Below are 14,770 nucleotides of genomic sequence, written 5' to 3'. Positions count from 1 at the left end.
TGACCTTACTTCGCTTTATAGCAAAACCAGCGTTCAGAAGGATTTGGACTATTTTACTCCCTTTCTCAAAAACTTCTTCTGCTGTGTTTCCCCATACAATGATGTCATCAATGTATTGCAGATGTTCTGGAGCTTCACCCTGTTCCAGTGCAGTCTGGATCAGTCCATGGCCAATGGTGGGGCTGTGTTTCCACCCCTGGGGCAGTCGATTCCAGGTGTATTGGACGCCCCTCCAAGTGAAAGCAAACTGTGGCCTGCACTCTGCTGCCAAAGGGATTGAGAAGAATGCATTCGCTATATCAATCGTGGCATACCACTTGGCTGCCTTGGACTCCAGTTCGTACTGCAGTTCTAGCATGTCCAGCACGGCAGCACTCAGCGGTGGCGTGACTTCATTCAGACCACGATAGTCTACAGTTAGCCTCCACTCTCCATTAGATTTTCGCACCGGCCATATGGGACTGTTAAAGGGTGAGCGAGTCTTGCTGATCACTCCTTGAACCTCTAGTTGACGAATCAGCTCATGGATGGGAATCAGAGAGTCTCGGTTAGTGCGATACTGCCGCCGATGCACTGTTGTGGTAGCAATCGGCACCTGTTGTTCTTTCACCCTCAACAACCCTACAACAGAAGAATCCTCCGAGAGACCAGGCAAGGCAGACAACTGTTTAACTTCCTCTGTCTCCAAGGCAGCTATGCCAAAGGCCCAGCGGTACCCTTTTGGGTCCTTAAAATACCCTCTCCTGAGGTAATCTATACCAAGGATGCATGGAGCCTCTGGGCCAGTCACAATGGGATGTTTTTGCCACTCATTCCCAGTTAGGCTCACTTCCGCCTCCAGTACAGTCAGCTCTTGGGTTCCCCCTGTCACCCCAGAAATACAAATGGGTTCTGCCCCTCTATAGCTTGATGGTATTAAAGTACACTGCGCACCCGTGTCCACTAGAGCCTTATACTCCTGTGGGTCTGATGTGCCAGGCCATCGAATCCACACCGTCCAATAAACCCGGTTGTCCCTTTCCTTCACCTGGCCGGAGGCAGGGCCCCCCTAATACTGGTCATAGTATCCATTACTCACTTCTTGCATAAATGACTTGGAAGTTCCTTCAAGAGGATCAGAAGCAAGATCAGGCCTTCTGCTTTGTCTGGGGAACGGCCCACTGGAAACTGGGGCGGCACTTTTCCTGGAGGGATCCCCTTTTGTGGTTGTCCTTCCTTGCAATTCCTGTACCCGTGTCCGCAGGATCGAAGTAGGTTGTCCATCCCACTTCCTCATGTCCTCTCCGTGGTCCCGCAGGTAGAACCACAGGGTGCCTCGTGGTGTGTACCCTCTGTACTCTCTCTCTTGAGTGGGGAAATGCCTGCTTCTAATAGCTGAGATGCTGGCCCGTGCAGGTGGGGAGTAGGACATATTCTCTTCAAGTTGCTGGACCTTCCGCGACAGTTTCTCCACAGCTGAGACAAGGGGGGAAGAGAGACTTTCTTCATATCGCCGGAGCCGGCCAGCTACCTCATCCACCGTTGGTCCCTCTTCACCTTTCCATTCCATTACTGCCAGGGAGTTAGCATATGCCGATGGTGCACTCCGTACAAACTTCCGCCACATGGGCCTTGTGCATCGCACCTCATCAGGGTCTGTGGGTAAGTCTGCATTGTCCAAGTCATAATAAATCATCTCCCGCACGGCTAATTCTCTCAGGTACTGGATACCTCTTTCCATGGTAGTCCACTTGCTTGGCTGACATACAACATCCTCACTGGAGGGGTACCTCTCCCTCACGCCTAACAGGAGTCGTTTCCAGAGGCTGAGGGCTTGGGTCTTTTTCCCAATCGCCTTGTCAATGCCACCTTCCCTAGACAGGGATCCCAGCTGCCTGGCCTCCCTACCCTCTAATTCCAGGCTACTGGCCCCATTGTCCCAGCACCGGAGCAGCCAGGTGACAATGTGCTCGCCTGAAAGTCGGCTGAAATCTTTTCGCATATCCCGCAGCTCACTCAAGGATAAGGATCGAGTAATTATCTCTGGTTCTGCCTCTTCCTCCTGCTCTCGTGATGACCCTGGTTCATCATCATCTCTTACTAAGCGAACTGATTTCTTTGTGTACTTCTTCTTCTGTATGGGGGCAACTGATACCGGCACGGGTTGGTTCCCTGGTTCAGTGGCAGTGGCTGCTATGGGGGTTGGAGTAACTGCAGTGGCTACCACAGGGGTTGCAGTAGCCGCAGTGTCTGTCGCAAGGATTGCAGTAGCTACAGTGGCTGCCGCAGGGGCTGCAGTAGCCGCAGTGTCCGTTACAGGGGTTGCAGTAGCCGCAGTGGCTGCCGCAGGGGCTGCAGCAGCCGCAGTGGCTGCTGGTCTGGTTTCCATCTCTTCCCCTTGAGGGTGCTGCATAATTCTGAGCAGTGCCTGGTAGATACTGGCCAGGGCCCAGCACAGCGCGGTGAGTTGTGCCTCTCTAGAATAGCCACAGCATTTTCCCTTCAAATATTCTACCACTTTATCAGGGTCCTGTAATTGTTCAGGGGTGAAGTCCCAGACCATTGGAGGTGAGTAGTTCTCTAGGTACCTGCCCATGCTCTCCCACATGCCATGCCACCCCTGACTATCCAGCCTCGGAGCAGATCTCCAGGTGGTAGTCTTAAATAGTCGCTTAACCCTAAACAAGACCTGGAACGTATTCAGGAGACATAGCACTAGGAACACGCTGGTTTGAGTATCCCAAGGATATTCAAAATTCTCAAAAGCTGTCATACCTGACCCGAAGGAGAAAAGGGAGGCAAAAGGGCTGGGGAAATTATTAACAAATTCTGAGAGACGGTGTCCAGTGTACGGACAGGACAGCAAAACCACATAAACACCCCAAAATAGCCGTCTGAACAGTGATGTTATCATATCATAAACAGATATCGCACAGGACAGCAGAATGATAATCCTCATCCCTCTTCCAGACATGGTAAACAGCATCGCAGGGGGTACATAAGCCATATAGGAATTTATGTAACACAGCCATGAGAACAAACCAAGCAACATGATGACCAGTGACTACTTACCTAATAAAATAAATGCATACAAAAAAAAAACCAAAACCGTTTTTTCCACGTTCTAGTTGGATTCTGTCGTTATCTCAACCCTTCGAGCCCCACGTTGGGCGCCAAAAAGGACTGTCGTGGTTTAGCCTCGGACGGCAACAAAGAACCACGTGCTGCTCGCTTGCGCCTTCCTAATACAGGAAGAATCGTAAGAAAAGGCAAGACTCTTGGGTTGAGACAAAGGCAGTTTAACAGGACAGCCTGCGACCCGGGATGCCCCAGCCCGCTTTTAAGCAGCAACTTCCTGCCCCCTCCCCCGGCAGCTCAGGGTGGGCGTGGTTCACATGGCATGGAATACCAGGAAAAATTAACCCTATCCCCACCGGAACCAGGACACGGTGTTTGTAGCCCTGGTCTGGACCTGCTCCGAGAGGTCCGTGCTGTCCTTGTAGTGAGGACTGGGGATCTGATGGTGAGTTGATGTGAAGCGGGGTGGAAGGTGGACAGTGTTGAGGAGGGGGAGGGCCGCCGAGCCGATGGTGATGACGATGGCTAAAGCCTGGCGCGGAGGTTTTGGCAGGAGGTTGAGGCCAGCGGCTCCTTGGGGAGGCGGCAAAGAGAAGAGTGGGCGCGGGATGTGCGGAGCCCTGTTTGGAGCAGGGGTTGAGCGGAGTAGGTGTTGAGTGGAGGTGGCTTCCCGCCACGCCAAAGGCTGGTTGCTGTGCTTGTGAGAGGTGAGGCACTGTCACGGTTTTTGCAACAGGTCTTTATTGTCTGTGGAATAAATAGGTGAATAAATAGATAAAAGGCATTGTGAAAATAAATAGAGGGAGTTGTATAAATAGGGGAGGGGGTCAGTGGAGGCTGAGGGCGCAGGGCCGTTGTTGCAGCGGCTCTTGGCACGGGTGAGGGGAGGCGGGAGGCCCGCGGTGGGGCCGCGTCGGTGTTGGAGAAGTGGTGGCGGGGGCGCGTGGGTGCGCGCGGGTTGGTCGGGGCGGTTGGTCTAATTGCACATGGTGCGGGTGAGGTTGTGGAGGCGCTGGAAAGAGGCGCGAAGTTCGAGGCGGACGTGGTCCCAGGCGCAGGCGCTGTGGTTGTGGGTGTGGAGGAAGTTGTGGATGCGCCTGAAGTATTTGTTGATGGTGAGCGTGCGGTTGCGGGGCCCTTGTCCTTGGGAGAGCGTGCCGTTGGGTGTGAGGCATTGCTGGAGCTGCTGGCTGTGTCGGTGGAGGTTGTTGAGGAGGCGATGGCGTGCCTGGTCGTCCCAGTGTTGGGGGGTGCTCTGTGCGCTGAGGGTGGCGAAGAGGTTGTCGAGGATGTGTCGGGCGGTGGCGGCGGCTTGCTGTGGGTGGCTGTTGTGGAGGAGGGTGTCGGGGAAGGGGAAGGGCGCCTGTTGGTGTTGGCAGGGCTGTGGCGGTCTGGGAGCCATGTCCCGGAGGATGTTGAGGCTGTCCCAGGGGAAGGTGGAGTGGCAGGGAGGCAGGTGGCGGCAGGCGAGGGTGGTGGCGAGAGCCGTCAGGAGGAGCAGGAGCGTCGGGGCGCCGTGGCGCAGGCGGGTGTGGTGGGTTGCGGGCGCAGGCATGGTGTGTGGTGGTGGGCAGGAGGCTGGTGAGGCTTGGTGGTGGTGCGGGTGGGCGCTGTGCTTGGGGTGCTGCCGGGTGTGGGGCTTTATGGGGTGCCGCGGCTTCGGCTTCCTCGCTTTCTGGTCGCAGCGAGTTTCCGGCTGTCGTTTTCATTTTTGCCTGGTGGCTGTGGTGGTCTTGGGGAAGTGCGTTGTTGGGGTGTCCCCACGCATGGGGAGGGGGGTGGCAGTGCTTTGCTGGTGGTGTGTTGTGGGGAGGTTGGCTGCAGTGGTTGAGGGGGGGATGCGAAAGCACTGTGGTTAATGACTTAATTGGTAGTTGTTTTCTATTGTCATTGTTTTGTGGTTTCTTCTTTTCCTCCTTCATGATCTGTCAGAGCTCTTGTTTTGCTTTGAATTTCCCGTCCTGCCTAAGTTTCTTTTTGTTATGTAATACTGTTGTAGTTCTTGTGGATTTTTTACTTTCGATGCGTTTGTCATGGTTTTTTTCATATGAAGACATCTTTTCTTTTTTCATACTTGTAGTTTTTTAAAATGATGTATGTCTTCGGATTCTCCAGAGCTCTTGAAGTCTTGAAGTCCATTGTTGAGGTGATTTTTTTGAGCTCTGTATGATCATCGATGAACTTCTAAAATCCCTTTTTCCTTTTGCTGGTTTAACTTGATTTAGATGTGGTAGAGGAAGTCTTTTCTAAGTTATTGCTTATTGAACACTGAAGGAGACACTGCCAGGAATATTTTTACATAGGATGATTTTTGTTAATTTTGTCAGTTGTGGATTTTTTTCTGAGCCCTGTCTCATGTCTCATGGAGGAAAAAGTCCTGTAGAAATATCCCTTTTTCCATTTTTCAGAGTTTTCTCCATGAAGTGCATATGTCTTAGTTTTTGCTTTCATACTACTGGAACTTCTCTGTTTCTCTCTGTTGGTTTTTTTTTTAAATCACTCTTTTTGCATTGTTGCTTCTCATTTTTTTTTTTTCCAATGGTGTCTTTTTCTCTGGAAGTGCCAAGTGGAATCTGTTGCTGAAAGTAGGTGGTGTCTGAGGAGGTTATGGGTATCCTTGTCCATCCTCCCTGATCGCTCTTCTGGTGGTGTTTTAACTTCATGGTAGAGTTAATAAACATGTGTTTATTCTTTCATGTTTAATTCCCTGTGTTCTAACGTGGGTTGTTACCTCTCCTCCTCTTGTAAGAAAGGCAGGTATTGCTTCTGCAGAGGAGAAAAACCGTTTCCATCAGAGGTAACATAAGGGAATGACTAAGATAAAGAGGCTTCAGCAAAGGCTTGTAGAACATCTCTTATCACATAGACAAAAGGACAAACTGATTCCTACTGGATTAGTTTCTAGAAGGGTAGTCAAACATTTAACCAGGGCTAATGACATTGAGCAAATTTTTTGTTACCAAAAAGGAAGGAAAGAAACTAGTCAGATAATCTCTTTAGGTGTAGCGTAAGGAGAAGTAAACAGAGGCAGGACATGCAGGAAGAATTTTAGGCGCTTCGGACAGACTGTGAACCCTGGAGTACCTAACCAATGGGAAACAGGGGAGGGAAAAATTTGGCCGGGATTAGGGAATAAAAAGGTGTGTTTCAAGAACTGAGAGTGTGCCTACTTGCTAGGTCACCCGCTCTTGCAAGAACGTGAATGAAAATGTGCTTCACAGAGGATTCTGCCTGAGCCTATTTCATTCGGACCAGAACTTGTTTCTCACACTCTCTATTTATGTCTGATTCAGATTTTCTTTCTTCAGACACTTCAGATAAGACAAAGCCAATGAGGTCCCCCCTGCCTGGCATCAAAGGGTATTTCTGGTTAGAGGGAACACCAGGAGGACTATAGTACAACCTGGAAGTTGCATCTTGAGTGGTCCTGCTCTATAACCGAATATGTTTGGTCCCACTTGTTTTCTTGCTCTCCAGCTGTGCGGAAAGTGCTTCTTTGTATTTGCACAGAGCAGTGCCCTTGGTGTTATGTGGTGGTGGAGGTGGTGTGATGGTGTGACTGAGCATGGAGAGCAACCTCTTTGTCCCAGGTGGGCGGAGGCCAGAACCGCTGAACTTTTATGTTGTCTTGCGCAGACTTCCCTGGGGAGGGCAAAGTAGCTGGGGCAGATATTTTTGGGGTGGTGGTTGGAGGGCAAAGAAGCAGCTGGTGCTGGTGGTGCATGGGCAGCTTCCTTCATGGGTCATTCTGTGTTGGTCTGTGCTGGTTAATTTGAACCATGTTGGGTGGTGGTGTTTGCGGGATGTATCTTTTTGTTTGCTAAGGATGTATTGGGGTGAACAAGCCCTAGGCCGTTGTGATCCGTGTAGTGAGGCAGGTCCCCATGACCACTAGTGTGTGAGCACAGGCAGGAGTGTCCTGGGCCATTTGTGGTGGTTGTAGGAGAGCAATGAGCAGTCCTGTTCATCTCCTGTGGCTTTTGTGGCTTTTTGGTGTTGCTCAGGTGGGTTTGGAAGCATTGGGGTGCTCTTGCTTGTCCAAATCACCACAGGCCTTGGTGGATCCCCTCCTTGCCTCTTTGAGGTGTACCTATTCCACGCCACCCTACCTGGTCTCAAGCAGTGCTATGGCATTGCTAAATGGCTGTTTGTGGTGGGGTCGTGGTTTGCGGACGATTTTCACATCTTTGCAGTGGGAGAGGGTTGGGAATGGAGAGGGTGGGTGATGGGACAGGAGGAGCGTGCAGTGCAGACATCATGCCATCTAGCCACGTGTGTTCTCCTATGGTCTGGCATCAGTGGGAGATCCCTGTGGGCTTGAAGGACCATGCTGGGTCCCCAAGAGTGGCCTGCTGTCTGGAGCCTTCAACTGGGGCAGGAGGCATAGATGGGATGTGCTACAGGAGGGAGGTTCGTCCCTGCCTGCCTGCAGAGATCTTATCTTGTCTTTGCCTGTCAGGTATATACATGATGACCACCTCGTTTCATTTTTCTTCTTTTTTGTTTTTCAAAAAGTCTTTATTTCCAACAAGCGAATAAATAAATAAATAAATAAAATAAAATAATGGCAAGTTAAATAAATAAATAGAGTTTTATGATAAATAGTGGTTGGCATAAGAGTCCTGCGGTGTCCATGGGGACCTTCCCTCCATCAGTGGAAGTCACAGTCTGGATGGGCAAGAAAATGCCGTGGATAATAAATACCACCCCTCTCCCCATTGCCTCGTCTGTGTCCATTAATGTGAAGCACAACCATTTCCTTCTCCTTCCTTCCCAGCAAAGGTGTGGCTGCAGTGTGGGTGTGCAGGCTGTTCCGCAGGCTGGCCCCCTCCTCGCCACAGTCATGCCCACTTCCCTGTCGGTGCAGGCTCCTGGCTGGAAGAGGTGTTGAGCGGAGCTGAGCAATCCCTGCGGCCTCCGACATTGGCTGGGGATGGGCATTTGGCACGGGTGGGTTTAGGGGGTACCAGGAGTGGCTGGGCTCTTCATTTGCCGTATCAGTGTGTCCACACGTTGGAAAGAGGCGCGAACTTCGAGGCGGACGTGGTCCCAGGCGCAGGCGCTGTGGTTGTGGGTGTGGAGGAAGTTGTGGATGCGCCTGAAGTATTTGTTGATGCTGAGCATCAGGTTGCGAGGCCCTTGGCTTTTGATGAGCGTCCTGTTGGCTGGCAGGCATCGCTCCAGGTGATTGATGTAATGATGGAGGTTGTTGAGGAGGCGATGGCGTGCCTGGTCGTCCCAGTGTTGGGGGGTGCTCTGTGCGCTGAGGGTGGCGAAGAGGTTGTTGAGGATGTGTCGGGCGGTGGCGGCGGCTTGCTGTGGGTGGCTGTTGTGGAGGAGGGTGTCGGGGAAGGGGAAGGGCGCCTGTTGGTGTTGGCAGGGCTGTGGCGGTCTGGGAGCCATGGCCTTCAGAGTCTTGATGCTGTCCCAGGCGAAGGTGGTGTCTAGGGGGTGCAGGTGGCGGCAGGCGAGGGTGGTGGCGAGAGCCGTCAGGAGGAGCAGGAGCGTCGGGGCGCCGTGGCGCAGGCGGGTGTGGTGGGTTGCGGGCGCAGGCATGGTGTGTGGTGGTGGGCAGGAGGCTGGTGAGGCTTGGTGGTGGTGCGGGTGGGCGCTGTGCTTGGGGTGCTGCCGGGTGTCCAGCTTTATGCAGTGCCTTGGCTTTCCTTTCATCATCATCCTCTAGACAGAATTTCCCTCTTCCCATTTTCAGTTTTGCTTTCTATTTACTTTCTCCTGAGGGCTGCTTTGTGCTTGTCAGCGTGAGTTAGAGGTGGCCATAGGGAAGGGGAGCTGGTTCTTTCCCGGGGCTGCTGTTGGGATGCGGGAGAACCCGGCTGTTGTCCTGCTGTGGTTCAATGGGGGATGTGAAAGCACAGGGCAGAGGCTTTTGGGGCAGCTGTACTGGGGATGTATTTAGGGGTTTCCTTTTCATCTCATATGTGTGTGTTCTTGCTTGGTTTTTATTTTCAATTTTCTTTCTCTACCAACCCCTATTTTTCTTATTTCACGCTTTGATATTATTTGTGTATATGTGTCTATGCATGCTTTCCTTTTAGGGTCGTCTGTCTTTCCCCCTGCCCCCTGAATTATTTGTCCTTAGTGTGTTGATATTTATAAATAAAGGCATAAATGTCACGAAGGATTTTTCATTAACTATTCATGCAATGATTTTGATTTCTAGATTTTTGCGTTTTTATTGTGCTTTGAATTTGTTGTAGAAATTTGTCAATATTGGGCATTTGGGAGGCAGGAGCAGGTGGGAATATTTGTCTTTGACACGCCGGTCTGCTTACATCGAGAAAGTGAAAGTGGGCAGAGATCCAAGTTCAAGTCGTCACTGCTTCCTGGGAAGCTTCCAGCAGAGAGGGGTGCCGGTGGCTGCTGATGCAGCGAGAACAGCGGTTTCTCCTGACGTTTGGGAGGGGGTTCTTTTTTAATTTAACTCAATTTCCTAATGTGAATATTCTGTATATTTTATTATTATTATTATTTTTTGTGTGTATTACATAGCAATTACATGCTATCTTTTCTGTTAGCCTGTGTCAGGCTGCCTGTGTAGCAGAGATCTTACAAATGCTTTAGCTGCTGTGTGTGGTACCTAGGAAGCTGCTCTGTGGAGCTTAAATCTGTTACATCAGATGACTTACTATTTTTCAGTCCTTTTCTGTCTCAGCTTTTGAATATATTCCTGATATTTCAGTTTTGACTTCAGGCACCTTCTTCTGCATGCCTTCTGTAGGTCAGGAAATACCCATGGTGTTTGAAGAGCACAGAATCTCTTCTGATGTTTTCCTATGGGTGGGCGTGAAGTGGAAAGATAATTGGCATGAGCTTTTATTTCCTAATGATTTTTTGTTTTGAATGTGTGTATGCACAGATGTGTGAGATTGGGATATGCAGTGCTGATGTGTTTTTCCCCCACCTGAGAGGTGGTGGGAATAATTGCAATCCTTAGATCCTGTTTTTATGCGCATTTTGTTATATTTTGTCTAATTTATATAGGGGAAAATGCTAGCGAGTCAGTTCTAGTTCACATCTCTTCTGCAAATCTGCTTTTTCTGGAATTTCCCTTGGAAGGAGACAGGAGTGCTGCTTTTGAGTAATCTGCTAAAACTTTTAATGTGAATTTGATTGTGTTTTGTTAAGAGATTCATGCCAGAGTTGATAAGGTGGAATTACCTGGGAAGGGAAGGAAAGGAAAGGATGATGAAATCACGGAATCATGGAATCTTCAGAGTTGGAAGGGACCTCTAGAGATCATCTAGTCCAACTCCCCTGCTAGAGCAGGATTGCCTAAAGCACATCCCTCAGGGCTGCATCCAGGTGGGTCTTGAAAATCTCCAGAGAAGGGGACTCCACAACCTCCCTGGGCAGCCTGTTCCAGTGCTCTGTCACCCTCACTGTAAAGAATTTTTTCCGTGTATTTGAACAGAACTTCCTATGTTCTAGCTTGTGCCCATTGCCCCTTGTCCTGTCGCTGGGAACCATTGAAAAGAGCCTGGCTCCGTCCTCCTTAAACCCACCCTTTAGATGCTTGTAAACATTAATCAGGTCCCCCCTCAACCTTCTCTTCTCCAGGCTAAAGAGTCCCAGCTCTTTCAGCCTTTCCTCATAAGGGAGGTGCTCCAGTCCCATAATCATCTTGGTTGCCCTACGCTGGACTCGCTCCAGTAGTTCCCTGTCCCTCTTGAACTGGGGGGCCCAAAACTGGACACAGTACTCCAGTTGTGGCCTCACCAGTGCAGAGTAGAGGGGGAGAATGACCTCCCTCGACCTACTGGCCACAGTCTTCCCTGTGCAGCCCAGGACGCCATTGGCCTTCTTGGCGACAAGGGCACACTGCTGGCTCATGGATAATTTGCTGTCTACCAGGACCCCCAGGTCCTTCTCCTCAGAGCTGCTTCCCAGCATGTCCGCCCCTAACATATACTGGTGTTTGGCATTCTTCCTTCCCAGGTGCAGGACCCTACACTTGCTTTTGTTGAAAGTCATTAGGTTCTTCTCTGCCCAGCTCTCCAGCCTGTCCAGGTCACGCTGGGTGGCAGCACGGCCCTCTGGAGTGTCGGCCACCCCTCCCAGCTTGGTATCATCAGCAAACTTGCTGAGGATACACTCTGTCCCCTCATCTAGGTCATTAATGAATATATGGAACAAAATTGGTCCAAGTATTGACCCCTGAGGGACACCACTCGTTACAGGCCTCCAACTGGACTCTGTGCCGCTGATCACAACCCTCTGAGTTCTGTCACTCAGCCAGCTCTCGATCCACCTCACTGTCACCTCGTCTAGCCCATACTTCCTCAGCTTCCTAATGAGGATGTTATGGGAGACAGTGTCAAAAGCCTTGCTAAGGTCAAGGTAGATGACATCTACGGCTCTCCCCTCATCCAGCCAACCCGTTATAACATCATAGAAGGCTATCAGATTGGTCAGGCATGATTTGCCCTTGGTAAATCCATGCTGACCACTTCCAATAACTTCCTGTTCCTCTATGTGTTTGGAGACGACATCCAGAATGAGTCGCTCCATTACCTTCCCAGGGACAGAGGTGAGACTAACCGGCCTGTAGTTCCCTGGGTCCTCCTTCTTGCCTTTTTTGAAGATTGGAGTGATGTCAGCCTTCCTCCAGTCCTCAGGCACCTCTCCTGTTCCCCATGACCTTGCAAAGACAATGGAGAGTGGTCTAGCGATAACATCTGCCAGCTCTCTCAGCACTCGCGGGTGCATCCCGTCAGGGCCCATGGATTTATGAATGTCCAGCTTGGCCAAGTGGTCTCTGACCCGGTCCTCCTCAACTAAGGGAAAATCTTCCTCTCTCCAGACCTTCCCCCTTGCGTCCAGGGTATGGGATGCGTGAGGGACGGCTTTATCAGTGAAGACCGAAGAAAAGAAGGCATTCAGTAACTCTGCCTTCTCTGTGTCTTCCACCACTAGGGCACCCGTCTCATTCATCAGTGGACCTATATTTTCCCTAGTTTTCCTTTTTCTGTTGATATACTGGAAAAATCTCTTCTTGTTGTCTTTAACTGCAGTGGCCAAGCTGAGTTCTGATTGAGCTTTGGCCCTTCTAATCTTCCCCCTGCATAGCTTTGTTATATCTTGATAATCCTCATAAGTTGCCAAAGCTCTCTATTTAGCCAGGCTGGCCTTCTTCCCCGTCGGCTCGTCTTTCGGGACATGGGGATGGCCTTCTCCTGTGCTTCTAAGAGCACCTGCTTGAAGTATGACCAGCTTTCCTGGGCACCTTTGCTCTTCAAAACTGCCTCCCAAGGGACACTCTCAACCATGCTCCTAAACAGGCTAAAGTCTGCCCTTTGGAAATCCAAGGTGGCAGTTTTGCTGGCTCCCCGCCTCCCTTCACCAAGAATTGAAAACTCTATCATTTCATGGTCACTCTGCCCAAGACGACCTCCAACCTTTACATCCCCCACAAGACCTTCTCTGTTAACAAACAGTAGCTCCAGTAGGGCACTTCCCCTAGTAGGTTCCTTCACCAGCTGTGTTAGGAAGTTGTCTTCCACACACTCCAGGAACCTCCGGGACTGTTCCCTCTCTGCGGTGTAGTATTCCCAGCGGACATCCGTGAAGTTGAAATCCCCCACAAGAACAAGGGCAGATGATCGCGAGACCTCTGCCAGCCGCTTATAGAATACTTCCTCGGTTTCTACATCCTGATTAGGGGGTCTATAACAAACTCCCACTTACATCACTGTTTCAAGTTATGGCAAGCACCTGCAATACTAAGTCGTTGCTGGACTATTTCATGTTCAGCAATAGAGAATTCAGTGCAGGAAACACGGGGGTGATGCACAGAAATGCAGCAAGCTGGAAGGTGCTGTCAACTTGGAGAAAGCATTTGAGGTGCTGGGGAATTTTCAGAGAGGTATGAAGAAGGGAGGATGTTTTTGCGGTGTTGGAGAATGTGTGGAAATGGATAGATTAGTGGGTAAAGCATTAACTCTTGATGGATCGGAGGTGGTGAGGAGTAAACCATGAGAATTAGGAGGAAAACCACTTATCAGAGTACCAGGCCCACATGTGGAGTTCACCCAGAGGGGGAAGGGCAGAGTTTTTTCTCTTTTTCTCCTAAACTGAAGACAAAATGCTGCTTTGGTTTTGGGTGCGTTTTTGGGGTGAGGTCTGTCTTACCTTCCTGTAGAGGACCTAGAAAAATGATTTAAGGCAGTGGTCTCCACCTTTTTTGATCACACACCCCATCGGTAAATAACTTGTGACCACTCAACCGCAATGTATTTTTATTTCTAAATTATATACATATACTACTGTACAAATATGTATATCATAAAATATACACAAAAATAGAAATTAAAAAAGGACAAAAGAAAGGTTAAACAAACACTATTTTTAAATTTTTAAGATTGTATTTATTAATGGTACAAAACCCATTTTCTTCATGTACCACAATGGATTGTCTTGCACACTCCACTGTGGAGACTGTCTGAGATCTGTAACATAGTTAAAATAAATTTTCCAGTCATCAGGTAGTAACTCTTTTCCCCCCTTCCCCCCCTTTTCTTTTGTGTGGTTTTTTTTTGTTGTTGTTGGGGTTTTTTTTGGTCGTTTTTTTTTTTAATATTTGTGCTGTTTTCCTAGCTGACATTTCCACTTAAAAAACAGAGCATGATGCAAGGGTAAAAACCTTTAGACTACATCCATGATCTGATTATGCTCCTGGCCTGACCCTAAGTCTTTGGCCCCTGGTGGTCTGTTGCTCTTCCAGGTGCAGGCTCACTGGAAGGTGACAGCTCAGAGATGAGGATTGGGAGAGGAAAGTTTTTAGTCATTGCCTTTAACTTACCATTAAGAGATTAAGTATTTGTATGTAATAATAAAAATGTCTACAAAGTAGTTTTATTTTGAAGTAGAGAATCCAGGTAAATCTTCAGCTCTGCTGTAAGCGATAAGATCACCTTCTGCCCAAACCTCGTTTAGTTCTTCCTTTTTAAATTTTCTTCTGTGTATAATACGGTGTTCATGAGACCTGTCCAGCTCTGTTACAGTTTCAACTATTAATAAAAGATGTTGTCTCTTTCCAAGGATTACTACGGAATTACATTCCCTGCTCCTGCAACCTTGACGGGCAGAGATGGGAGCCTTGCTAACAATCCGTACTCAGGTGAGCGCTGCTTAAAGATGAGGAGGGTAAGTGAGATGTGCTGGTTTCTAAATGCAGATCATCGTGCCATTGCTGAAAGAGCAATCTCTTTTCCCTTCTGTAAGCAGTTAAACCCATCAGTCCAAACTAGTCAAACAAAAGCAAGCATCTCCCTCTCAGCCCTCACGTTGATGTTTCTTCATGGTTTTGGTCAGTAATTCATACGTGACTTCTTCTGGGATTTAGTTGGATAGCCTTTGAGAATAAGTGCAAAATCGTTGATTGTAAATGTCTAGTGCCCTTCCTGAGCATATACAGGTGTTTGAAAAATATTCCATAGCTTAGTCATTCTTCTCGAAATGCAACTGGCTTGCTTTCCTTCTTTGCCACTGGAATAGACCCCCCTCAGCAGCTCCGCATACTTTATTACTGCTATTTTAGCACTTTTATGTTCCCAGCAGCAGCTGCATCTAGCAGGCTCTCCCTCATCCTCCCCAAATCTAATGGAGTTCATTCCCAAAAACATGTGGTCTAAGAAGCCCTTCATCATTTGTGTTCTTGCTCTTCAGTTACCAGCATGCAAAGATGACATTAATG

The 14,770-nt window shown here is 49.3% G+C and overlaps 3 protein-coding genes across 28 annotated transcripts in view; 1 reads left to right on the top strand and 2 right to left on the bottom strand.

The window, feature by feature from the left end:
• The window catches only part of UBAP2 (ubiquitin associated protein 2), a 193,660-nt gene that overhangs the window by 170,726 nt on the left and 8,164 nt on the right, over positions 1 to 14,770 (top strand). For all 26 annotated transcript variants that reach the window (XM_074568966.1, XM_074568961.1, XM_074568956.1 and 23 more), the window contains one exon: positions 14,116 to 14,194. In XM_074568966.1, the coding sequence (XP_074425067.1) occupies positions 14,116 to 14,194 (79 nt within the window). The remainder of the gene's footprint in view (positions 1 to 14,115; positions 14,195 to 14,770) is intronic.
• LOC141736195 (interferon-like) lies at positions 4,034 to 4,612 on the bottom strand. Its single transcript, XM_074570026.1, has one exon. It carries the CDS (start codon positions 4,610 to 4,612, stop codon positions 4,034 to 4,036), a length of 579 nt encoding a protein of 192 aa, XP_074426127.1.
• LOC141736172 (interferon-like) lies at positions 8,014 to 8,613 on the bottom strand. Its single transcript, XM_074569958.1, has one exon. The coding sequence runs from the start codon at positions 8,611 to 8,613 to the stop codon at positions 8,014 to 8,016; it is 600 nt and encodes a 199-aa protein (XP_074426059.1).

This window comes from Larus michahellis, chromosome Z (assembly GCF_964199755.1).
Source record: "Larus michahellis chromosome Z, bLarMic1.1, whole genome shotgun sequence".
Lineage (NCBI taxonomy): Eukaryota > Metazoa > Chordata > Aves > Charadriiformes > Laridae > Larus > Larus michahellis.
The sequence above is the reverse complement of the archived record's forward strand: the minus strand, read 5'-3'. Positions and strand labels throughout refer to the sequence as shown.